The 27,683-nt window shown below is 36.1% G+C and overlaps 1 protein-coding gene across 8 annotated transcripts in view; it reads left to right on the plus strand.

The window, feature by feature from the left end:
• Window positions 1-27,683, plus strand: part of TENM2 (teneurin transmembrane protein 2) — a 693,894-nt gene that overhangs the window by 359,309 nt on the left and 306,902 nt on the right. For 5 of the 8 annotated variants that reach the window (XM_042790512.1, XM_042790513.1, XM_042790514.1 and 2 more), the window contains one exon: window positions 15,599-15,682. The exons of the other annotated variants lie outside the window; for them this stretch is intronic. In XM_042790512.1, the coding sequence (XP_042646446.1) occupies window positions 15,599-15,682 (84 nt within the window). The remainder of the gene's footprint in view (window positions 1-15,598; window positions 15,683-27,683) is intronic. 8 annotated transcript variants of the gene reach the window in all.

Raw genomic sequence — 27,683 nt, forward strand, 5'->3', positions numbered from 1 at the left:
ATCGCTTTTTTGAAGAGCCCTGTTACTGCATCTCTTCATTCTGCTTTCTTGCCAATTATATAAAAATTTCTGTCATACTATGCACATTAATCCCTTCTTCATTTTAGTGCACCATATATAGAAAATACATTTTAGTATGCCTGCTTCTGAGAGGAGATATCGTGTCATCTTCTCTTATTTGGGAGATATTACATACATTGAAGGTGGAAAATTATTTTTTAAAGCAGGTCTTCCTTTTTTCAGACTGATGACAATGGCTAGTACTGAAAAGAAAATCTAAAAAAAAAAATTACTGGCATGTGAAATTTCTTTTAATTATGTCCTTAAAATTATCTCTTGGTGTATTCTTACAGTAGCTGGTGAACTAGAAGTTCCATGTAGTATTTTATACAGAAAGCATGCTTTCCATCCCAACGCTGTCTTTGGATCCACTGAAAAATAGTGATGCATGCAATATTTGTGCCAACTATGAAAAGAAGGTAGAACTTTGTACCGAGACTACCATGCCTTCAGTGTCAAGGAGAGAAAATACCACCTGCGTAGGTCCAACCCCCTCCCCTGCCTCGTTCTAAACAGAGTGTTAGTGTTTGGATGGTATTTAATCCTTTATCTGAAAGGATGTGTGAGGTGTTATTTGCCTTTGAGGAATAAAATGCTCAGCTACACCTGTTACAATCCCAATATATTTCTTCGGGACAGTCCTCACTGATTCTTGGTCCTTGGAGTTGTTCGTTTGTGTTTGGTTTTGTTTGTTTGTTTTCCCTAAATCTAATGGAATTGTAGCCAGTTATGTTGCATGGTTGTTTTCTCACCTACTTAGCATTCCATACTCTACCTTGTGTACTTCAAGATCTAATTCGCTGCCTTCTTCCTTATTCTTTTAGGCAGACTAGCCAACTCAGGAGCACCCATGCTACCACCAGCTTTAGACGGTCTTAGCTGTCTTTTGTTGTGGGAATGAACAGGAGTGTCAAGCCAGGGTAAAATTATGTGCCCTCAGTTTCTCACTTATATAAATAAAAGTACTTACTCTAAGGAAATGGTTTGAATCTTAAATAAACAGATTTGTAAGCATGTTTAGTTTTCTAGAAATAGATTCTATGTTTTGGATGAGCTATTCCTGCTGCAAAACATCAGAGACAAAAAAACCACCACCAAAACCATACAAACGACGTCCCCCCCAAAGACCTCTTATGGCTTATTCAGCTTAGCTTTTTTTACACCTTACTGCTCCTGAGCCCCCAAAGCTGTTGCAGCAGATTGCAGAGTTGGAGTAGCGTTCTGGTCACTTTTTTTACTTAACTATTTCCTCTGCCACCCAAGCTACAGCTGATAGAGGTGTCCTAAAAATAGGAATTTGAGGCACAGAGATTTTTTTTTTTCCCCCTATGCTCTCAGAAGGCTATTTGACTAGTTATATTTTTGTGCTACTTGAGCTACAGTAAGAAATCCAGCAGAGCTGTTTGTCCAACATCATTGTTAACTTTTGAAGTACTGTTATCAGAAGTAGTAACTATGTATTTATTTAATCTATCTGAGGTCTGTGTTTGTAATCTTTCCATTCCTGCCCCTTAGTAGTAGCTACCTGGGAACAGATTTTCTTCTGGGTTAATGAAGTCTAATTGTGTGTCTCCTGATATCTTACCAACCTTGCTTCTTCCTATAAATTGCTCTGATATGGACACTGGTGAGATAATTAATTCAGACTATATCTACAATCATGTTTTCTAAATGTGTACATCAGACAAAGACTATTAGAATCAATGAAAAGAAGAGAGAAGGTACTTTGGCTTAATACTGAAAACAAGACATGTTGAAAATAGATGTGTGAATCTGTAAAAAATAATATAAAAAAATGAATTAGGGATTTTTATCTATAATATGACAGAGATAATAAAGGCAATGCTGAGTTTTTGCAAAAACTAATGAACAAGAGCCATTTAGAGTAGACTGTACCCTCAGTGTTAAAGGAAGCGACAGTTCCATGAAATAACCAGTACATGAATATATGTCCTGCCTTTAGCAGACATTTGACAGCTAAGATGCAACAGTCCTTTGTGTAATTCTGCTTTCAGTTTGGTCTGTCACAAAAACAATCTTCAGTGCTATGAAACAACATCAGACCAGCTATTCCCAAGCTGCTTATTGATGTGTTTGAATGCTGTGATCCTCTCTCTGACTTCTTCCTGCATCCTTCCTATCGCCTGTAGCTCTGTTTCTAACCTTCTCTCATGCTAGTGTTGGCAATGAGAGATTGTTTTAAGGTAGTTTGATGTCTCCTGTTTATATCTTAATGATTTTTCTTTGAGTTTTGAGACTACTTTGGCCCATTTATTGCTTTGTTTCTTTTTGTATGGTATAAAGGGACAATGGTGGAAACTTAAAAGATGGACAACAACTGAAAATTTTGTCATAAGTTCATATAAGGTCTGTTTTTAATTGTCAGCCTGTTTCAAATACTACTTTCTGTTCAACTCAACTGGTGCAGGAAATATTCAGCACTTCTAAAATTCAAGTCACTATTTCACCTTTTTCTTTCATCCACTTTAATGAAGACTGAAACTTTCTCAATTCTGTTCCCATTAAAGTAGAAGGGTTTGATGTAGATTAACACTGCATCGACTTGTCAAACTCCCTCCTTCATCCCACAACAGACCATGTATAAGATCAAATGGCACTCATTTTGATCAGCTAAAATATTTGGAGATAAGCTGTCTTTGTACTGTTTTATGTTTATGGCATTTTCATGATAACTGTGGAGGGAGGGAGAATCACATTCATACTTTTTTCACAGTCATGGTTTGTCTTTATAGGTGAACATTCTTTTCGGTAGTACAGTCGATAATACAATTAATGCTAAAAGGCAAGTTTGGCATAATCCCAGTTTTAGCCCTTATGAAATATCACAACACTTAAACAGAGTAAGATGCCATGAAGTTCTTAATTGTCAGGATTTTTAAGAAAATACTTCAGTATGCACTGATCTTTCACTAAATACAAAAATAGTGATGTATGCTGTCATCATTTTGTGTGTGTATATAACAGAGGCCAGAATTTTGTCTGGAAAGTTTTGTGGGGAATTTGTCGATTCTGTTTAATAGCACTGTCTTCTGCTATGGTTTACATGGCTTTTATCTATCCACTAGAGGCTATTTCAGGATCAGTTGACAACCTGCACTGTATCTTTTTACTCAATCACTTCTATGTGCAGAGTGCCAGTAGTATTTTCAGAATAGCACTTATGATAAGGAAAAAGTAGGCATAAATGGGCTGCTGAGAATTTATTGGTATGCCTAGTTCTGTTGATCAGGAGCCTTGCCAGCACAGTGACTCAACTGCCTGTTTAGTGAACAGGTAGAGCCTTTTTCTAGCCCAGAGTATTTCTCCTCCTCAGGGATAAAAATAAGAGTTGGTGACTTAAGGATAGAATGAACAGGAGCTAAGACAGCTTGTCATTGCTGAATCTTGTCCTGACAGCTGCCTTAGCAGAATGCATTTGATAAACTGTGATTGACAAAATACTTGAAAACTGCAGCTTAAAACTGATTTTGTGGAGCATGCGAAAGTAGACAGGATAAAGTAAGAATAGTCTTATGAGCACCCAGAGCTGTCATCACGCACATAACTGTTTAAATTTGAAAAATAGAGAGCTGTAGGGAAACTAGAGTGTCCTAATGTAATTATCAAGATCACTACTGTATTTGAGCCTTCATTTGAAGCTAGGTCATTATGCAGTATTTTGTGCTTTTATTATACAAAAACTAATGTTGCAATTGAATTTGGTGGTTGAGAGTGGGCAAAGCAAAAAATTTAGCCACTTATTGCTCTGAACTTTTGGAGTCTATACATAAATTTTGAAGTTTTATGGTCCGTTTTTGTAATCAAAAAAAAAAAAAAAAGCGGGGGGGGAGAACAGTGGACTTCATTTCACTGACTGCATTATTTCTGGTTTGAGAACAATTAGAAGTTTCCACTTATTTCAAATTAAGATCAGGATATTCCAAAAAAACCCTCCAAATGCATCTTCTGCACAACTGGAGGCACTCAGAGGGCTTTTTTCTTAGGTGGGCTGTCTTTCTATTTCACAGCAATATAATCTCATTAATTGTGTACATAAAATGTTATATGCCATTTCACAAGTTTATGGAAATGAATTACACCACTTCTGTATAAATACTGGATGATTTTCAAGGTATTTCTATATAAATTCAGTTGCAAAAATAAGATATACAGAACACTCCTACTATTGCCAACTGCAGAATGCAGTAGCAGTAAGCAGAGAGCACAGTAGTCTCCTTTCCTTTGTTGACTGTAGTCATTAGACTGCACTACCAGTTGATGTATTTGTTGGTGTACATTCTATTTCACATTTGCATTTAAATTTCTGTGAAGGAAAGATAGGATAGAGGTAAACAAATTATGCTTATTTCCTCTTCAGTTGAGCTCCTATTAGACTTATGACTTTATGAGAAAGAGAACATTGGGGAAAAATGCCTAGGTATTTTTTACAAAGCATCATATGTCCATTCAGTCTCTATCAGACTTTGAAAAGGACATATCCCTGAGGTTTTAATGAAAACATAAATCAACAGGGAATAACTAAAAATACATTTAAAATGAAAAGCAAACTAGGTCACTCACCACATGACTCAGTATTTGTAGCTCAGATAGAATATAATGCAGTGTTTTTCACATCATAAATATGCTTCTGGTACATGTAGAAAGCATTGTCTACGTTTGTTTACTCTAAGATGTTATCCCTTTTGAGTCATTGTGTCTAATGCTTTCTTTCTAACAGTGCACAGCATGAACTTGTGATATGTTTATGTATGTCTGTCTTGTCCAGACAATTTTTCTGTCTGTTCTATAAACTGCTTGCTTTGTGGAAACTGGGCAGAGTCCTTAAAGGCTAGATTCTATCTATCAGGAAACAGATGAGTATATTTATTACTATCCTATGGTGTATGCAGAGGGAAGCAGCTACCATGATGTGTAAGGGAAACGTATGTTGTTAGATAGAAGAGCTGAATTTGTCTGGGTTTTTTGAGGGTATTGCAGCCTTCTCCTGTTCTTTGTTGTCCCATTCATGGGGCAAAGTTAATTTTGGTGGGTTTCTTAAAATGAGCTGGGAAAATAGATACGTACTGAGGTGATGGTTTTCTGTATACCAAGTGTTATCCAGTGTAGTGAAGACGGTGAAAAAATTCCTGAAGAATCTAATGATAGTGAATGGATAAGAGAGAAAACAGCAGGTGAAATTGATAATTGTTCAGGAAATATGATGGGCTCTGAATTGTCTAATATTATTCAGAAAAATTATGTTAGTGCAACAGTGGACAATCCTATGAAAGGATATCCACATGGTATTACAGTAATGCAAACAACCCCCTTCTTACAACAAAGAGAAACCAGTGGAAATCTTGTATAAAGAACAAACCAGAAAATACAATCACAGCCATTGTATAAAGGTGTGCTATGTCTATACCTTGAACAATGTTGAATTCTCATTCTTCCATTTAAAGAATGTTATAGTATAACGGCAAAAGGTAAGAGCCAGTGAGATGAGTTACTCAAAGTATAGCTATATAAGCATAGTGTCCTTGTGAAGAGTAACTTCAATATTCTTTAGTGTAAAAAACAAAAATCCAGCGACTGATGACATGATTGGAGTCTGTGCAGTGGTGAGTGACAAACAGAATCTGAATAAGGAATGATTGCTCACTGCTTTTTCCCCATATGGGAACCATGCAACATCAAATTATCAAATGTCAGATCCAAAATGAACAAAAATCTACTTCATATAACATTTAGGGAGGTTGTTGGGCTTCTTGGCCCTAAACTTCTAAAATACTAACAATTTACACTGGTTCAAAGCGAGAATTAAGAAATTGATGGAAGAAAAACCCAAAGAGAGCTGTTGAATAAACATTTTAGGAAATCTTGTAGAGAAACTCATGGAGTTTCAGAGGCTATTTTGAAGGATTATCTTCATATGTTTACTCTAGTTTTATACTTTTTCCTAGGCTAGAGATGTGATAAAAGATCTTTGATCTGACTCACTACAGGTTCTGCTTACATTCTTTGGCAAAGTGTACTGAGAATAATTTTGTTTGAAAGCTATATGTCATCTCGTTATAGAGGCTGAAGAGATAGTTGGTAAAATTTGAGATGAAAATTTTGTCCTTTGTAATTTTTTTCCACCAACATACAACACAGTAAGACTATAAGTTTGTCAACTTGTCTTCTTATGAATTGTGTGTTGATTCTTAGTTCTTCAGAATTGTTTACAGGCACAGATGACATATCAGGTTTTACCAACTAAATTAGTGAAAACTGTAATTTGATTTTTTTTTTTCCATTAATAGAACTTGCTGTAAAAAGAAAAGAGAGATTAGTATATAAAAGTAGGTCTAAAGTTGATTGAAGCTCATCAATTAATTAACTTGCCATAACAATTAAAAAATAAACAATAATTCTTAGCAGTGAAGAACATAACTGCATAACAAGGAAGTCAGATGCTGAAGTTATTACTCTAAGAGTTTCTTTGTTTTGTTTCGTAAGGCATTAATATTGCTAGGACATTGATCTCAATCATCACCTCCCTAGGAACACAACTGTATGTATTTGTTTTAGTGTTTATTTATATTTTTAGGGGTTTGTTTGATCTTAAGTGAGAAATGATCTACAGTGTTAGAAGCATACAGGATATTGTAGGGCCTATGGAATATTCAGATCATTGCAAAAAATGCCCGATATATCAGTATGAGTAATGTGGTAACACTTTGATCCTTCTTACCTTTTCTTGTCCATATGTCTTAGGTTTACACTGTTCTTTTGACAGAATAAGTTATGTTTTAGTGGTTTGGGGTTTTGTTTGTTTTTTTGGAGGAGGGGTAGGGTGATACAACACCCAACGTGGTTATAATAATTTAGCACTATTAGAATTGCATGCTTGTACTGAAAAACCTTTCCATTGTTTTATCAATCCCTTAATGTCTATTTCACAGCTGTCACAGTGCTCCATTCTGGTGACATTAGTTGATACATTAAAACAAGTAAATTCTTATCAAGAGCAGCTAACTTTGGTTTATTCCCTTACAAAAGAAACAGCGAAGTAGTATGTGGCAGATAATTTTTACTGTAGCATTTTAGCTGACTTTTTCTTTACACTTTCAAGCTGAAAAAGTACAGGTTATCAATATGTATCCCACAATAAGGAGAAAAAATCTGTTTAAAGAATTCTTTTTAGAATTTCAGTTCTTTTTAGATTTCTCTTTACAGTTTTTATTTACGCAGTTTCGTGTGCTGCCAAAAGTGACGAAGAACAGCAGTGGGTGTTTTAATGGAAGTGTTGATTGGTTGTAGTAAAATGCATATAGTCCCCTCTAAATTTGAATTTTGTACCTGGCCACTTTTATTGTAAAACTTGGTTAATGTGGATTTTCTCACCATATTTATGCAAGGATAATGTGTTTAGTGATTTTTTTTTTTTTTTTTTCAACTAGCTAGATTTGAAGAAGTGATACTCTCACCAGGAAGTGTTTAATTTGTACTTCACTAATTTAAATTCTCCCCATTAGTGTAATAATTCAGATATTGATCTTTCCAGGCATTAAGTTTTTGATCTAAAAAGATAGTCATTGGAACAGAGGTTCAACTAATAGTAAAGTGTTATTTGTTATAAAGACCTGCATAGAAGAGGTATTAAAGAAAGAGAAAACAAACTTAGAAACCTTGTTGCTACTTAAGACGGAAGCTTTTCTTAGCTTTTAATAAATTAATCCCATGAGAATTGTGGCTTATGGTTTTATAAATTATGGGGATAATGACCCATAACTGAGTCATTGACCTGTGTGGAGACACTAACCCATTCCTAACAGCATGAAATAAGTTATTAAATTGACCCTGACCAAAAAAGCAAAGCAAAACAAAACTAGAAGGAAATAGCATGAAGAAAAGCAAAAATGTTAAGAAGTTTCACTTAGAATTCTTCTTTTTATGTGAGTCAATGACCATGTTGAATTAAGAGGCAAATATGAATATTTTATATGTTATGACCTGACTCTTCTGGGGCATTTGAGAAGATTCATCCAAATTACCAGTGAATTGATAATCTGATTACCAGTACCTTCCAGTATTTAAAGGGGGTACAGGAAAGGTGGGGAGGGACTCTTGATCAGGGGGTGTGGGGATAGGATGAGGGATAACAGTGTTAAACTGAAAGAGGGTAGTTTTAAATTAGATCTAAAGCAGAAATTGTTCCCTGTGCAGGCGGTGAGGCACTGGCCCAGGGTGCCCAGAGCAGCTGTGGCTGCCCCCTCCCTGGGAGGGTTCAAGGCCAGGTTGGACGGGGCTGGGAGCCCCCTGGGCTGGGGGAAGGGGGCCCTGCCCGGGGCAGGGGGGGGGACTGGGTGATCTTTAGGGTCCTTTCCAACCCAAGCCATTCTATGATTTAGTGGCAGGATTTTAAAATGGTATTGTGAAATTGATTGAAACTCCTATGTACATATATTCATTTGGACTTAAGAGGACCTGTATTTAATTCTTTCTGTAAATAAAACAAGTAGAAACAATTTAATTTGACTTAAATAAATCCTCTTGAAATTTAATTTCAGCTCACTTTAAGTTCCTAAGTGTAGACAGACTTCTTCACAAAGAAATAGACATATCTATACACTCTATTAAGTGCTGATCTGAATTATGCATGTCCCTGTGATTCTTATGGTACTAGTACATCCTGGTGCTTTTACTAGTCCATAGAAAATGAAAATATAAAATGAAGGTATTTGTCATTTTAAGTGTACTGTTACCTCTAATATAGCTAATTGCTTAGCTCATTCTGTATAAAAGACGTAGGCAGTGTGCTTGAAAATCCAGCTCCTGGTGCAGTAGTGTCCTGGTTTCCGCTGGAATAAAGTTAATTTTCTTCCTAGTAGCTGGTATAGTGCTGTGTTTTGGATTTAGGGTGAGAATAATGTTGGTGACACACTGATGGTTTAGTTGTTGTTGAGCAGTGTTTATACTAAGTCAGGGAACTTTCAGCTTTTCCTACTGCCCTGCCAGTGATCAGGCTGGGGGTGCACAAGAAGTTGGGAGGGGACACAGCCAGGACAGCTGACCCCAGCTGATCCAAGGGACATCCCAGACCATCTGGCACCATGCCCAGTGTATAAACTGGGGGGGAGTTAGCTGGAGGGCACCATGGCTCAGAGATTGGCTGGGCATTGGTCAGCAGGCGGTGAGCAATTGTGTTGTGCATCACTTGTTTTTTATATTCTATTATTATTATTTTCCCTTCTTTTTCTGTCCTGATACACTGTCTTTATCTCAACCCACAAGTTGTACTTTTTTTTCTGATTCTCTCCCCTATCCCACTGGCAGTGGTTAACTGAGCAAACATCTGTGTGGTGCTTAATTGCCGTCTGGGGTTAAACTTACTGCTACAAGCAGATAAGTTGCTAGTTAGTCTGGGTGTAATAAATAGCAATGTGAGTCAAAAATTCTTCTGACTCCCATTTTGTAACCTTATCTTTGGCAGACTGAGAAAAGGGGAAATGGTGTATTTGCTATTGAGTTCACTGAACTATAGTAAGCTTTCAAATGTACTAATTGAACTAATATTAGAGCATTTTCCTTTGTAGTGTTTGTCATTCTTGCATGAATATTTGGTGGTGTGTTAACATATTTAAGTGTATACTTTCAAAAAATAAAATGTCTTGTGGACATTTTGTATTGGAGAATAATTTTGCTTGAGAGCTGCTAGTATACTATGCAGGTAAAGTTTATTTGGCTTACTGAATGTGCTGCAGATGAGAGAAAAAGGAATAAAAATTTTGTAAAAGATTAAACAAAACATTGGATATAAAATGCGCAATAGAATGTGATAGAGTAAAACAGCAGATACTAATTCGGTCAAGACAATATAGAAAATAAAAATTATGTGGCCCTTTTATTGCAGAACAATTCATATTCCCATACTTTTGTGCATGACTTTTATATTACTGAGTTTTTTCTGATTTCTTTATAGTATTTATTTGCTTCCAGAACTGGTATACATATAGGCTGAGAGTACAGCATTTGTTGTCTGTCCAGCATGCTTGATCCAAAATGTTAGGGGAGAATGTGATGAAAAAATGTAATGGCTTGAGTCTAGAGGGCAACTGAGCACCACGCAGCCGCTCATTCCCCCCTTGCCTCTCAGGGATGGGGTGGAGAAAATAAAATAAATGGCTCAAGAATTGAGGTAAGGACAGGGAAGGATGAGTCAGTACTTATGGTCATGAGCAAAAGACAGACTAAATGGGGGAAGAGAAACATCATCAATTTAATTTGAACACCACAATGACCATCATTTAATTTACCAATTAGAGTAAGACACTGAGAAATACAACCATGTCTTAAAAACACCTTCCCCCCAACTCCTCCCTTCTTCCCGGGCTCAGCTTTGCTCCTGATTTCTCTCCCTCCTCCCCTCCAGTGGTGCAGGGGGGCAGGGGATGGGGGTTGAGGTCAGTTCATCACCCGTTGTCTCTGCTGCTCCTTCCTCCTCAGGGGAAGGACCCCTCACACTCTTCCCCAGCTCTAGCATGTCATCCTTCTTACAGAAGACAGCCCTCCATGAACTTCCTCCAACGTGGGTCCTTCCCATGGGCTGCAGCTCTTCATGAACTGCTCCTGCGTGGGTTCCTCCCACGTGTAACAGTCCTCCCAGTGACAGACTGCTCCAGTGCAGGCTGCCCTCAGAGCCGGGCCTTCTTCGGGCACAGTCCCCTGCTCTGACATGGGCTCCTCCACGGGCTGCAGGTCAGCATCTGCTCCACCTCCATCATGGCAGGGGTGTGGCCCTGCCATCTCACCAGGGGCTGCAGAAGGGTCTCTGGTCCCATGCAACTTCCCCCCCTCCTTCTTCCTTCCACTGACCTGGGTGTCCCCACAGGTGTCCTCCTCACAGCTCCTCACAAGTCCAACTCCTCCTCCAGGTTCCCTTTCTTAATTATATTATCGCAGAGGCACAGCCACTGTCGCTAATTGGCTCAGCCTTGGCCAGGGGCAAGTCTGACTTGGAGCTGGGGGAGCTTCAAGAAGCTTCTCACAGGGCCTATGTCTGTAGCCTCCTCCCCCACTAGCAAAACTCCACCACACAAACCCAATACAAAAAATAAAATAAAAAAAAGCTATTTGAGGAAAGCCTGCCCGGCACTGACAGACTGTTCTGTCAGTTGTTATGGTTTTTGTCCTATTCCTCAAGAACCGTAATGATCAGTAATGCATGTTGAGAAAATAGCAATGAAAATGTACTAAGGTACTAATAGAGAAGCAAATTCTGCTCATTGAAAGTGTTCAATAGAGAGGAAATCAGAGACAATTGGGACAAGCCTCAGCCACACAGGCGTGACAGAAGTGGAGCAAGTGTTTGTTATTGGATGTTTTTGTGTAAATATTAGGAGGGAGGGGAAGCAGCTTGAGAAATTAAGGGTATTTATTTGTAAGACCTTTATTTAATGCTTCTGAAGTGATAGTTTATAAAAATAAACCATCTTTTTATTGTTTATTGCCAGTAAAAATTGGGTTATGCCACTTTGATAAATAGAAGAGGGAAAATGAAAACAGAACTTTAGGGTCCGGTCATATTTAAAGTTTCACAGTTATTTTCTAGATGAATGTTGACAGAGATGCAGAAGAATTATGGGTGGAGGAAGCAAGCCTTGTAAAATGCAAAATGTTTTCATACTGTAAAAAAAAAGCCCAAAACAAAAGCAATGTGCTATCATCTTAAAGGGTGGAGCATATACTATATGATTGGTAGCCAAACTTTTGGTAATGCCTATTAAGAAATGTTAAAAAGTGAAATTCCAGAATACCTGACTAAACTAATAAGGTTGAAAATTCATAGTGCATAGTTAGAAGCATCCATTCAGACAGGACTATGAAGGGGAAAATTCTGAAGGAAGAAAACAACTGGGGATGGAGGGGAAGAGAAAGAAGAGATAGGAGTGACACTTGTTCCTGGATAGGTAATAGTTGTGAGTCATTGTTAGGCCAGCTCGAAAGAGGAACCATAAATTAAGAACAAGACGATATTTGGTCATCATCCCCTTTGCTGTGAGAAAGATGTGTCCTCGAGGCCCGAGAATGCTGTGCGGTGGGATCCTGGTGAGCGGGACCTCTGTGTGGTGTGCAGAGGTGCCTCCTGATGGCTGGCTACACGGCATAGCGATGGGGAGGGAAGGATAATGGGGACAGTGATTACAGCCCGCCCTTGTCAGCCTTTCTGTCCAAAAGCAAGACAGCGTCCTGTAGGTCTCGTCAAAGTGCTAGGCCTCCTAGGAAACTTTTGGGGTGTGAAGGAAGTTAGATAAACGTTAAAAAGTAACAGAATGACAAAAGTAGAGCATCAGTTTCTGAAGAGGCTGTTGTGAGGAAAGGAAAAGAAAAGAAAATGACTTTACTGAATAATATGCTGAATACAAGCAGCTAGACTTAATACTGTGTACCTCACAGGAGACTGGTTTAGGAATTGCAGTATTTGTTTTCTCAATGTTCAAAAAGTGTTGCTAGTATTCATCCTATTATTTAAAATTAGATGTATCAGCACTGATTTTTAACTTAAACCGGGACTTGAGACAGCAAGCTGAAAACTGCTATTCATTTGTCTTTGAAAGTATTTCTTTCTCTCTTTCAGTTACTGTAGGAGCAAACAGACCTGTGGACATTGGAGAGTTTGTGATTTAGAGGAATGTATAAGAATGCATAGTAACTTTCTTACATAATTTCACACAGGTTTTACTTTTTCCAGATGTAAAGTGTAGTGTCTGATAGGGACTAAAATTAACATAATGATCTAAAGATTTGCTTACAAAATATTTTTTTTCCTAATTTTTGTCAAGGCCAAAGATTGTAGGTCATAGTCTATTCTTTCCTGTCTAATAATTGCAAAATCCATTACTATCCCTTTGAGGTGTTTTTTATAAAAAACTGTACTACAGCTGAATAAAAGCCTAATAAGTAGATTAGTTAGAACAATAGTACTCATGAGGATGTTTGATTCTGAGTGTAGCTGCTAGAGATAACCCTAAATGCAATTAGGTTTAACTCCCTGTGAGTGTCAAAGGAAGGTAATGCCCATGGAGAATTCCCTTCACATGACACTATTTTTAAAGTGTCTCAACATTTAAATTATTCTTTCCTTTGGGCATTGGTAACAAACTTTTTTTTGTTTGTTTTATTTGTCAGAGAAACAGAGCTTGGAAACTTTTTTAGCCATTAGTTTTAGATGTTTCACATCAAAGAGAGGTGGCTCAGCTTCCTTGGGGGAACAGTTTGTTGTTCTCATCTTTACCCTTTGTAAGGATCAAATATCCCAAGGTGGCCACAGACAGGTAAAAAGAGAAAATAGCAGATTCGGTAACATACGCAAGCTTAAAGGGTAATGTGATAAAATGTCAATAGATAAACTGTTGATGGATTAATTCTGTTTTTTCCTCTTGAAAGAGAAATGAAAGGAAAAACTTCTATTAAAAATACAAACAGTAAAGATTTTTAAAAATTGCATATTATGGGGTGTGATATAACAGAAACTGTAAAATTGTAAAATACTAAAATTGTTTAATTTGTTGGTACCACAGAAGAATTACACTGTATTTAAGAATTTGGTGCCATTTTCACATAAAAAAGAAACAAAAAAAAGGCTTAGTGAAACAATTCCATGACTTCCTTTTTAATATATTCCTGCATCTACATGTGTTTACTTGTATTTAATTTATCCTATTTTTAAAATATGAAAAATATGAAAATATTCTCATCCACCTTTAGTATTATATCTTTGGCAAAATTGCTAGTAACACCTAAATGAAGAAATTAAGAATCTTTTTTTAATTGCAAACTATATTCACCAAAGTTTTTATATTGATAGTGATTGTGCTCCACACCACATATTTTTGCTTCACTTGCATGTTGTTCTTAGCATTATCTTTCAGTGGAGCATTCCTGAAAAATCTCACATTTTCCTTCCTTGTTTTTAAATCAGAAGTCTGTATCATAAAAAGTAAAGCTGAACTAACTAGATGTGGGCCAAACTACCTGAAAATTACTTACAGTCATACCACATCAAACTTGAATTTCATGTGTGGCAAGGAGATGTTTAGCCAGTTTAGTAGACTCTGCGTGGATTTTATTGTTTGTAAAAGTATAACTTGTCTCTTAAAATGACTTTTTACTCCCAAAGCTGGCAATGTAAAACTCAGGAGCTGTCATTCTTTCACATTATTTCTGTGACTTTTCACATTATTTCTGTGGCATTTTAGGTGCAAAATATTTGTCTTCCTAACAGATAGATAATTTGTTGTCTCATATCTTTAGCATACAAAGTGATTTATTTTCTGTTGTTTTGGTCAGCTGCTTTTATATCTTTAAGTGTCAATGCATTGCATTTTTTTCTTTGCATATAATAAATTACTGTGGTATACAGAACACCTTTTCATTGATGATTCTGGTGAGTCTTGGGTGTAAGATTAAATTATTGTAAGAATTATTAAGGATTTGAACCTGAGATGTACAAAGTAAAATAATTTCCCAGTGAGGCCTTAAAGACAGTGAATTATGCTTCTTGTCTTACTGGTTTGTGCAATGAAATTCGTGTAAATAAATAAAAATATGTTTTATGTTTCCTGTTTGCTACATCTGAAAACTCTCGTGTTATTATGAAATTCAGTAACATTTTTCAATTGATTTTGTGCTTTTCAAATGTAAGAGGATTCCTTCGTTACTCCATGTTTTCAAAATCCAGGTATATTAGAATTAGTTGTACAACCAAAAGAAACCTCTTTTCTTTTTTAGTCAAAGGGAAAGACTATTCAAAACTAAAGGATATTTTAAAATATATAATAAAATCTGTCTTGCTAAAGCTGGAGAGTTTTTACAAGACAAAAAAAAAGGCAAAAAAAAAAAAGCCATCATTGCAACAGTGAAGTTTCACTGGTTCAAGTCTAGTTGAGATGCTGCCGAATGAGCCTGATTATGTTGATAGTCAATGTAAAAGTCTTCATGCTGCTTCAATAAACATGTAAGAAGTGATTTATTAGAGCTGAAAGTGTCCGTTTTCCAGAAGTATCTTAAGAGTCTGGTTTCAGATAACAAAAATTATCTTTTAGAAGGATGTAAAGATACATACTTGGTTATAGGAGTAATAGATAATACACTGAAAATAATTTAGTATCTTAACTACCTACTGTACCGCATGTATGAAAACTCTCTTGGACTTCAGGTTAAATTTTAGTGCATGTATTATAGACAGATTTTTATGCACTCTGTCTTTTTTGTGGTTAATTATACCAACAGTGGGTATATGTGCCTTCTCCAAAGCAAGATTTCACCAGTACTACTGCTACTCAATATACCTTTTTATATGTCATTGATAACAAGATAAAAGAATTCTCAGTCTCCAGATAATAATGAGTAATGTATTTTTTTATTATTCAGGAATGCTTTGGGTGGGAGGAGGTGAAATATTCTATTGGCTGTATTACACCAGAGGTGAATGGAATGGAAGAAAAGGAGGAAAAGAGCCATCTCTAAAATGTATTTGTTTTATTTCATTTAGATTTTCACACACACCTTTCTGAGAAATTGAAAGAGAGACAGACAAGCTGGCAGCAGCTGGCTGAGACAAAGAACTCTCTAATACGTAAGGTTTTTATCTTGCTTAAACTGTATTCTTTGTAAACTTAGAACCTAGTTTAGAATTTGTGGGGTTTGCAATGATTGATCTAGTCTGTTTCTGTTCTGCTTATTATGTATTGTGGGATTTTTTTGTTTGTTCGTTTTTAACTCCTGGGTATTTAAATCCTGTTGAATAAACCTGATCTCTCTTTACTACTTACTTCTATTTCATTGTTGAGTATTACTTTCCTGATTTGATTAAACTAAGGGTGGGTTTTTTATTGGGAGTCTTCACTGGGTGGTGAAAGATGTGCGTTTTCCCTGACCTGACATTGCTTCACGGGACGGGTCTCATTACATGGAGAGAAAGAGCTAGGACACGGAAGAGATGCCAGATCTGGGTATACACAGGCATAATTTAAAAACAATATGGTACTTGTATCCAGCAGTATTTTCACAAAAGCAATTACATCTGTTTTATCCTGTTGGTAAAAGCTTGCATGTGATACACGTTTCTTCAGCGATTCTTAAATCTGATTTTCTAATGAAAAATTTCGTGATAGCTCGGTTCATCTTTAGTCTGAGGTTTTTTCTAAGTTTTCTAAGAGTTTCTTTTTCTAACAGTCTAGGAGTTTCAGATTCCGACAGTGTCACTGTGTTTTGTATCTTAGGGGCTGTGTAAAACCATCAGGGGGTTTTGTTGGTTTGGGTTTTTTTGTTGTTGTTGTTTTGTAGGGATTCACGTCATTGATAGACTTTTTTTTTTTTTTTTTTAAGTACCACTACTCTCCCCTCTCCTCACGTGCCCCTTGTTTCCCTAAGAATAAAACTCCTTTGGAAAGAGGAGAATGTCTGAAAAAAAGCTTGCAATGTACTTTTTAGCAAAAGAATAAATAAACAAGTAATAAAAATCCAAAGATATCTTAAGGAGTTTTGTTACAAAGCTAAAGATTCAGTGACATCTTCCACTTCCTGTTTCTTGAATTCAAGAAGTGGTTTTCATTTATTGGTCATGTAAAATTATACTAACTATAGTATCAGTATATGCCTTCACTAATTTAGTATGGGCCATTTTTTATAAAGTCTTTTGTCCTCAGCACTTCAATTTTTGCTTTGTATTTGACTGCCTAATGAGATAGAAGACAAAGTTTGATTTTTCATTCTTTTTTTCCATTGCAGCTGTGACCTAGTACATACAGGAAAGATAGCTTTACATTTGGGCTTTTCATTTAAGCACTTACATAAATGCTTTGCAGACTTAGGGCCTTAACCAGGAATAATATTCTGCTTGCTTAACATTTAAATGAGACATAAAACAAGGTTTTCTCATCACCTCCAATTTTATTTTCTGATATACTCCATTCTGTAATTGCTTGATTATTGGTGAAAACTAGTGAATGGCATTATGCTTTGAGTCTCAAACAGTGTCTGAGCAAATACTGGGACAGTTTCTTACATCAGATTCTGGAAAGTACTGAGCATCTGTGACCATTTCATAGTTAATGCAGCCCAAAAATGCTCAATGTGTTTTCAAACTGGAGATAAAGACCACTTTTTGTATTTCCATGCTTCTTAGAAGAGTGGGAGCCAGCGCATTTGGTAGAGCAATTAAATTTCCATAATGCTGGTATATAATTCTAAAAATTGCCCAAGGTGGCATGTGTATGGTTAGTAATAAAGATTAAATTAATAAAGAATGGAAATTATCTTATATACATCTCTTCATTTCTGATTATTGGTTTTGCAGAAGGGATTTTGACCCAGGTAAAATGAACGGGCTGTGCTATTTAGGCTATATTAATCTCAAAGAATAATACTTCAGTGTGTTTTCCAGGATCTCAGAAAGGTTTTGCCCTACAAATTGCATCCAACTGAACCATGTCATTTCTCATTTGAAGTTTTGAGGCATTTCATCAAATGTTGTTCCTCTTTGATTTAGTTCTTTTCCCTGACAACCTGATACCCTTCCCAATTCAAACAAATTTGATTTATATATTGCTTTTAATTTTTGGTTTTCTGTTTGTTCAGGGCTCTAGAAATTAAGAAGAACATGAGTATGTATTAATAACTATATAGCAACTCAAAAACATTTCACAGTAGTATTAATTCTCACATCTTGCTTGACTGTAACATACATTTAAGAAAATAATTGAACTGAGACAAGCCATAGAAAAAACTTAGTACTTTTAATGATCTTTCTATGTCTAATTACTTGGACATACTAAATCTGATATAACTAGTAAACCAGTTCATTGCATGCTCTAAATCTGGTAAGAAGGTTGTGTTGAGTTTATAGATCCAGATGTGCTGACTGGCATTGATGTCAGCCAAATCTATTATGTTAATAAATCAAAGGAATTGACCAAAACAAAACTTTATCTCTGTTCCTTTTAAAAAGTGCCATAGGATTTTTTACATCAATCTCAGTGCTGCCAAAACCAGACAGATGGCACTAACCTTGGTTTAAAGCCTCAGCTGGCCGAGAATGCATCCAAATAGTGTTGCAAAGCTTTCAGTGTGCATGTTGTGTCAACAAAAGAGGACTCTTTGTATCACTGTAATTGGAGCCCTCAGACTTTCATTTTAAAGGTACCCAGTTATTGAGTGTGCTCATTTAGTGGGTGGATTTCTCGGCTGTGTTCTAATAAAATGTTAGGTTTCGTGATCTATTCAGCCTTTGCTTTGCTAAGGAGAAAGATGCTGCTGGTGCAGACCAAGAGGTAATTGGAAAAAAGGAGGTTAAGTGCTGAACATGGGTATTATAATGGTCAGCGCTTCAGAAATACAGTCAAAAGGATTGATGTCAGATCCATGTTCAGACTCTGGAAAGAAAAAGAATTAAAGTGTCCTTTAGGAAAATATCTACCCTACCTTGTATTTGGAGTAGATCTAAATCTCACCTTTTCTGACTTGTCTTTTTCTGGGAGAATAATTCTTAATAGATTAAAACAAAACAAAACAAAACAAAACAAAAACAAACAAACAAAAAACCCCAAACAAACAAACAAACAAAAAAAAACAAAACCAAAACAAACCAAACCAAACAAACAAACCAAAAACCCCCAAACAAAATAGAAAACCAAAAACCCCACAAAATATCTCAAACCTATCTCATACTAAGCATCGAGGATTAAAAAAAAAAAAAAAAAACAACCAACCAAAAGAACAAACCCACTCTTTTTATAGCTGTAAAATAATGTAACAAAAGCTCAGAGATTTATCAAAATCATTAATGCTTTTAAAGCATTCAGATATTGTAGTGTTGAGCAATATATAAAAGTAAAAGACAAAATTTAATATTGCTCTGCTTAGAGTATGATCTGAATAGGACACCTAGAGGCCTGTGCTTCTCATTAAATAATAAAGATAAAAGGATTGGTTCCTTGTATGGTGTGTGCAAGCCAGCCTGAATATTAAGTGCAATGGAAAACTGAACAGGGAAGGAGAAAGAATTGAGTCAAGTAATCAAAAAACATGTTGCAGTGCACTAACAATGGTAATCCAGGCAACCTTTTTTCTACCATTTCCTATCTTTTGGTTCACTTTGCAGCCATTGTAGTGCAGTTTTAGCATCTTTGCTGTTTGATTCAACATGATGATTTTGAGTAAACTGTGAACATACAAATCTGGACATTGTAGTGGAGCACATAGTCTCTGAATTCATATAGAATCCTGTCAATACCAAAAGAAGATTTGAATTGCTATAGTTAATAAGATACGTATTTGATGTGTTGTTGCAGCAAGCATATAACTATCTCAGAGTTCTATGGTAACCTACAATGTGCAAGTTCTTAAAGTAATTTTTGGGACATTATAATTTGAACTGTAATTTAATGAAGATAGGGATTATGCTTTTTCTGGGAGAAGAAAATTGATTGCATTTTATCCTGTGCTTATGATGTTTAGATACAAAATGCAACTGTTTGTGTGGGGATTTGATTTAGGGGGATGATCTCTCTGTAACATGATGTTTAAAATCATCAGTGAAAATGGTAGACTGTTGTCCAGTAGCCTTCAGATACAAATAAGTTATTTTGCTTTGTATTTAAATTGTATTAAAATACTTTTTATAGATCCTGTCAATAGAGCATTTATAATAATTCTGTTTAAATCATAGTAGTGAGTAATTTAGTTCACTTTGCTGCTTTCAATGTGGATTTGCCTTACTGAGGATTATATCGGTTTGCATTTCTGGGAGGATCTTTAGGTTTCCATTTTAATGAAAATTCTTTCAAAAATACAGGACCAAAACCCGGTTTCATCATGGGATTTTAGCAATGACTTCTTTAGGTAGCCAAGTCCCAGTTGTACAATTTCTCTTCATGCAACATACTGTTTTGTTAAGAAACAATCAACCAGAGAATGTAAACCACAGAGCCAAAAGTGTGTGATAAAATAAAATAATGAGAATGTAGGAAATTGTGAGGGGGAAGTAAAACACTCTTGCATATTGCGTCCTAGAAGAAAACAAGCTGACAGTTATACCAGGTGCCTCTCCTAGGAGCAGACTTAACACTTGTTACAGAATTTGTCTTGAAAACACCGGTATTTGAACTAAAGAATTTGCAAATTTGCTTGAGAAACAAAACAGATTGTGTGTTGAAAGACTGAGCTGCTAGCAAAATACTTGATCATGTCAGATTTATACAAACCAATCTCCCGTGTATTGCACCATGTCCTAGAAAACTGGAAGCCATGAAAACAAGAACTTATATTTTAAGTTCTGTGACAGCTTATAAAAAATAGCTTTTCCACTTTTTACATGAAGCTTCTACCTTAAAGAAGCTGATGAAATAGGTGGTAATTTTTAACACAAGCAGTGACAAAATAAACACCATCTGCTAGTGTTGACTTATCCCATAGTATTCTCATGCTGGGTGATTTTATTTCACTTTTTTTCAGAAATAGTTAATGACACATCTGCTGTGTGGTGGAGGTGCATTTTCAGTGATTAAATGTGGACATAAGTTTAGGGAAAACAATAATGAAACTTTTTCAGGAAAATGAATGAAATATTAATCTACTAATAGGAACTTACAAAATATAAAGCTATGTTGATTCCTTTTATTTTGATCCAATTTATTATTGGATGTTAAATTATATGTATTCTTTCAAAATACCTGGTTATCATGGAAAACTTCTCATTGTGTCAGATTTATTTACATGGGAGAAACTATTTACGGGAGCATGATGTATAGTGCCATTGCAACTGCAGAAGAAAGTAATGAGGTTTATCTCAATGTCCACATGGATACTGTACAATAAGAAATTCTACATACATGCAGAGCTTTTTACATAGAGTATGTCTTTATCCTGTAAAGTTCTGCAAAGCTGTCTTTCCTCCCAAGCAAGGTTGTAAGAGAAGATGTAATTGTCTGGTGTCCCTGGGTTATTCAAGCAAAGACATAATTCACAGCATTCTATGTTGTGGCATGTTTTCTTCCCTTTGGTAGAGCTGGATAGTTGTGTTGGTCTGAAGGTTCATCTCCTGTGTCCCTGAAGAGCAGTCTCTTTCCAAATTATCCCAGTATGTCCTACCTGTTCCTTCTCAGTCAGGAATGAAAAGTCTTGGTTGTGGGAATTCCTATTTAGCACTTCACTGCAGAGGCATTAACATAATGATTTACTATGCAAAATCCAAGCAATTAGGCTGTTAAACCTGTGTCTGCCATGCCAAATCATATGTCCCTATGATGTTATCAATATAAGTAGATTTTAATAAATCCAAAAACCTAAATGTCTGGATCTCCATATGGATGGGTGGGTATTTAATTTTAAGATTTTGAGATAGAAGTTAAAGCCATGGATTTCGAAACCTTAGAAAAGAAACTTCGGCTATTTTATGCTCTAGTAGGTGAAAAAACAGGATGGACTTCACAGCGCCACGAATTCAGACTCTGTCTAAAACTTTTTAAATCTCAAGTAAAAACCAATTCAATGTCTTGCCTTCTTGCCACTACAGTCTGTTTAATACTATGAGAATCTTGTCTGCCTTTTATGGTATCACAAGGCATTTTGACAAGTTATGCAAGTAAAACTGTATACAGTATAAAAAGAAAATTACATCTGGAAAAATATAAGCAATTTTAAAAGGAATTGCCATTTCTTTTTTTCATGGGAGTCCTGAAACATAGTGAGTGTAAATGAAGCTTTGTATTACCTCTTTATGAACACTGGCTAAGGAAATATTGATACAAATATGTTTAGGGGTAAATGTCTGTACTTGTAGTTATTTTAATACTTTTATTCAAACTTCATTCAATTTATTATTTTAGTAATGAATGTGTAGAAAAGCACTGCCTGTGAAGTAACATGCAATTAATGTTAATTGTTCTGATAAAAGAAAAAAAAAAAAGAGCAATCTCACTTAGCGGATTTTTGTCTTTACAAACTGCATAGTAATTAAAAATTGGAATGAAAATTCATGTGAATTACACTAAATGTGTACTGCGTATATTAGATAGTGAGCATTTGAAGTCATCCCATGTTCCTTAGCAGTGATAAACAGATTTACATAAGTACTTATATTACAAACCTTTTGACTTGACCTGATCTGTGCAACCATTTCATTTACAAATTATCAAACCTCTTTGAAAGACAGCCTTATGTATGTGTATTATCATTTATGTTAATCTGAAACATTTCTCAAGCTGCTGTGTATGAAGTTAGGGTGAAGAATCCCTTACTTATTCATACCCATATGTGTGCTGTGAAACTTGAATAAGGAGGGAAACAAGAAAAACTGAGTTAAAAAACATTGATTCTATACATATTTTTTATACTCGTGCCATAATTCCTTAGTTCTATACATATTTTTTATACTCGTGCCATAATTCCTTAGTTCTATACATATTTTTTATACTCGTGCCATAATTCCTTAGTTTAGGTTTACTTATATCCACTGATACAGTAAAAGTGGAGGGAGCCTGACCACTGCTTTCTCTGTGAATTTCCATAGCTTACTTTTATAAGCACTTTCTTTTGTTTGGAATCTGCATCTGGGACAAAATTTTTATAGTTTCTAATGCCATAATAGTAAGCAAAACAAAATTGATTACATTGTATTTTTTAATGCGGAGAAGCAATGAGGAAATTATGACAGTAAATTATTTTAAACTATGTTACTTGCAAACTCTTCCCCTTATTAAAGACTTTTGCACTGATGATGCGTAACTACACTCAGAAGTTGTCAGTGGAAGGCCAAGCATTTTGATAGAAAAGATGATAGTGGATGGGTTTATTGTATCTGAATTGGGACAACAAGCAAGAGGTGAAAAGCCAAGACTACAGCACACTTCTTGATGTCCACTTCCTCACTAGGACAAGTGAGTTCAGTATTTTCAACCAGTTTGACAGTATTTCTCCTGCAAGTAGACTCACAGACATATCTGTTAATATGTTTTTGTGCTTCTTCAGAATTTACTTCCTTAAACAGGGTCATTAGGAGTTAGTATTTGATCCCAATAGAAAGGCTTAAATTTTGAGTGATGGTGCAGTAGAGTAAATGTGCTTCAGAGACAAGTTTTCCTGCAGTGTCTATGCTCAGAATCTGGCCATACATGATTGTACTTGATTATTTTTTTTTATTTAGAATGAAATCTTTGTTTTCTCTGTCAAAGTCAAGTGTAGGAAAATACTGTGCCTCAAATCCCACAAGGATTGAGCTACCTGATCCTGAATAATGAAAATATTGAATGTGGTGTTAATGGCAGGAGGCCCCTGAAAAGAATTGCTGAAACTTACTGACATAATCTTTTTTCTAAATAAAGCATAATTTTTATTTGATTAAATAGCATGTGGAAGTGGGAAACTGAGTGCATATTGGAAAACTAAATGGTCTAGGAAACTAAATGAACTAGGAAAGAAAATCACGTGGCCTCTCTCTTTAGATACCAGAAATCTTCATCTGTTATCTATCTGGCTTGCAAAATCTTCAGCCTTCTTTGAGCACTGCAATATATTCATTGCTAAGGCAAGACTGTATTGCTGCCTTCCCGCCTCTTTCCATTCAAAGGATACTTGGTAATTCTCAGGATTAATTGCAGATGTTGCCCCTGAGTTTTGAAGTTTGACTTTGTGTATCATGTGATAATACCATCATTTTGAGGAATGTATATCGCTGCTTCTTTTGAATAGTAAAAGAATCTTGTGCACCTCCCTGACAGCTTATTACACAGTAAAGACTGAAACAGCCACATGTTCTAATTTACCAAGTGCCTGGTTTAGTCACTAGAATTGACATATTCAGAGGCATAAAGGACATCTCTTCTTTTAGTCACTGTCAGGCCTCATTCTCTTTATAGAAAGCCTTGTCAAAAGTAATAGAACTGTACTTGCAGTCAAATTTATCATCGTCTTTCACTTTAGCAGGAAGGTTTGGGTCCTTCATTTCATAGATCTAACTCGGAACTACCTTCATTGTAGGTTCGTTTCTGAACTTTATATCTGATTAAAAGTTACTTTTGTAAAAAATTTGCCAGCTCCATATCTTAGAGGCAGTATTCAATACACCTGCATTTTTAAGTTTAAATTTAGGGTTTGTATCAACAATTTTGTGAATACAGGAAGAAATTAAAACTAAAATGAAATAAAGACCAGTACTGCCATGACTGTCCAGTGCTGCTACTTGTAATAGAGACTAAAGGCCTCAAATTCTGAAGAGGCAGAATTGAAATAAGGAAAGAATATTTCAGCTAGATTTAGGTGAATCTTAAGGAAGATAGATAGGATTGACACGTATGGTATTGACTTCTTAATTTTCTAAGTCACTTGTGTGGTATGCATTGTTGACATTCCTTCTAAGGTTGCTCAGAGCTGGTCAAGTCTGCAGTGTTAAGAAGCGATGTTATTTCAGGCATGCGTAGTTGTCAGAGTGGTTAATACTGTTAGTTAAATAATGAAGTAGTAGTAATATGAAAAGTACTGCAAATGTTAATTATTGCAAAAAATTAAAATTGTGTTTGCTTTACTGTGCTTTTTCAGATATGTCCTTCTAAATCTGTGGGGGTAGTAAAAATCAAATTGTCTCAAAGTGTTGTGGTTTAACCCCAGACAGCAACTCAGCCCCACACAGCCACTCACTCACTCCTCCGTGATGGGATGGGTAGAGAAACAAAAGAGTAAAAGTCAGAAGACTCATGGGTTGAGATAAAGAGTTGAACAGGTAAAGCAGAAGCCGCACGCGCAAGCAAAGCAAAACAAGGAATTCGTTCCCCACTTCCCACCGGCAGGCAGGGGCTCAGCCGGCCCCAGGGAAGCCGGGCTCCAGCACGCCTAACGGGGACTTGGCAAGGCAAATGCCATTGCTCCAAACGTTCCCCCCAGCTCTATATGCTGAGCATGACGCCCCACGGGCTGGGATGTCCCTGGGTCAGTGGGGGTCACTGTCCCGGCTGTGTGCCCCCCCAGTGCCTTGTGCCCCCCAGCCACTCGCTGTGGGGTGGGGTGAGAGGCAGAAAAGGCCTTGACCCTGTGTAAGTCCTGCTCAGCAGCAATAAAAACATCCCTGTGTTATCAACACAGTTTCTAGCACAAATCGAAAACACAGCTCCATACTAGCTACTGTAAAGAAAATTAACACTATCCCAGCCAAAACCAGCACAAAAAGTTAAATGTGAAGTAATGGGAAAAAAACAGAAATATCTCTTAAGTGTGAGTACACAGATACACTAAATACATGTGGAGATTCATACAAAATCTGAAATCAGTAAAATCTAAGCAGTTGAGCTGCTTTATATGAAATAAGAATATTATATAAAAACAGCTGCTGGTGTTCACCTTCAGGGATTTTAAGTGAAATCATTCCTGGGCAGGAACACTTCGGTTGTAGCTGATTTGATTTGGGATATTTTAACTTTGCATTTTAGTTATGAAGTTCCACAGTTCACTGGGACTTTACAGCGGATTAGGTCTCTAGAGTGAGAAGTTGGGGTGTGAAGAAGTATTTGGATTGGTAAAGCATTAGAATAGTTCTGTGATCAGTTTGTTGGAGTAGATTGTTAGGGTACAGACATTACTACAGCCTCAAACCTTCCCGATGTGATCAGTCCCCCGTGGTTTAGCTTTATTTTAACAATATAAAAGGACTGAATTTGCGGTATTGAGGCTTACAAATAGATTTTAAACTTTTCTTAGAAAATTTTGAGAATTTATGTTAACAAGATGGGAGTGGCATAATTACAGAACGCTTCTACCTCTGTTTTCATTGTCAAATTAAAATAGAAAAAATATTTTTAAAATTAGTAAACTGAATATTTGTACGTAGCTGAATTCCTTCATCTGCTTTTAATTAATTTAAATGTAGTTCTAAATTTGGTTCCTTGGCCAGGTCATGCTTCCGAGCGTTACTTTACATGACAATCAAATTAGCAATTAGAAATTCCATTTCCTTCACCTTCACCATTCTCATTATAGAAATATCTACTTCAATATGCATACTTTTTTCTAACCTCAACTTGAGGTAGTAATTCCAGGTGAGAGTTCCTGGAATTCCCATTAAATACAAGTTTTCCAGAAGAATCGGATGTTATTAGGTACTTAGACTTTTTCAAGATCCCTTTGAAGGGTTGTATCTTATCGTTCACTTTCTGTTACATTGTGAATCTTGAGAAATTGTAATTTCTGAAATGGGTCTTTTTCACTCTAGAATGTGTTGCAAAGACTTGACTGCTCATTTGCAGTGAGTCAGTTTAGATTAGCGTTAGTGGTAGTCATAGAATTTCATTAATAAATACTTACCTAACCTTTGGCTAGACAGACCACTGGAATTTGGAATGTGTTCAAGTTCTGGAAAACTGTGCTGTGTTTTTAATAGCATGTTTTTAATGTTTCAACCAAAACTGCCAAAAATAAACTAAGTAGAGATAGGAGTTGTTTATTCCAAGCCCCATTGACAAGAAGAGTTAAGCATCCTTGTTGAAGGGACATGTAAGCACAGAAGTCTATGGAAAGTTATTATTTATAAATATCCTATAAGTTTAAAAGATACGTTATGGGAGTGTTCCCTACATGTAACTCCTTTGCGGTTAGCTGTTTTCTGGAGTTATAAGGGCTTCTGTGAAACTGTCATTAAGGTGCTGTTACTTTCAGAAGTGCCCTACCTAATGTACCAGGGATCCCCCAATAGAGCAATACAGGGCAGACCACTGTGCAACTTCTCTTGACACAGAGACCTACTCTGCTTTTATTTTTCCCATATCTGCCATTAATTAATACTGCCCAAGTTTTAAGACTCTTGGCATTAACATAAGCAGGCTAGAAATATGTTTAAACCCGACTCCCAAAGTAAGATGAACAGTGCAGCTTGTGTGATTTGGTTTGTATCATTAAAACTAATGTGTTCAAAATATTTTGATAAATTTTCCTACCCAGCTTTAACTTTGCGTACTTTCTCTGTAGTTTCCCATTTGCTTAGTTAGATCTCTCAATTGAATTTCTTTAACTTATAGTTAAAAAACGTTCTGTATGTGCAAATTACAGCTCTGTGTATGTGTTTGTGCATTAGTAGTGTGTCAAGAAGGTGACATGCATAGCTGTGGCTTTGTCTAATACGCATTATCACATATGCAGAAATATTTCTTTGAATTTTATTTATACTTGAATTAGGAAATACAGTGAATACATACATCTCTGTGTCCCTGAGCTCTATGGCACAGTTCCTGTCAACTTCAGTAGGGCTAGCCCTCCAGCTAGTATGTGTAGAAGGTGGGAGATGACTGTATTTCATAGCTGGCTGCGGAAAAATTGTTAAAGAGGTACTTGTCTGAGAAGATTCCAGGCACAGTCAAGTGGCCTCTAACAAATGATACACAGCTTCTTATTGTGTAGTAGAAAAAAAAATTTCTTTAAACCTTTCTGTTCTTAGGCTACTTAAATTTGCAGCCATTAGGAGCTTTGTGGCCATTCCGTAAAGCATAGCCAATGAATGTTTTGTGCAGTTGAAAGATTATAGGTCCTATAATGATAGGAGACAAAGCTTATTGAAATTCAAAATATAATAATAATTTGTATTTAATAAAATGAATCTT

The sequence above is a fragment of the Tyto alba genome, unplaced genomic scaffold, assembly GCF_018691265.1.
Source record: "Tyto alba isolate M040663 unplaced genomic scaffold, T.alba_DEE_v4.0 Super-Scaffold_17, whole genome shotgun sequence".
NCBI classification, from domain to species: domain Eukaryota; kingdom Metazoa; phylum Chordata; class Aves; order Strigiformes; family Tytonidae; genus Tyto; species Tyto alba.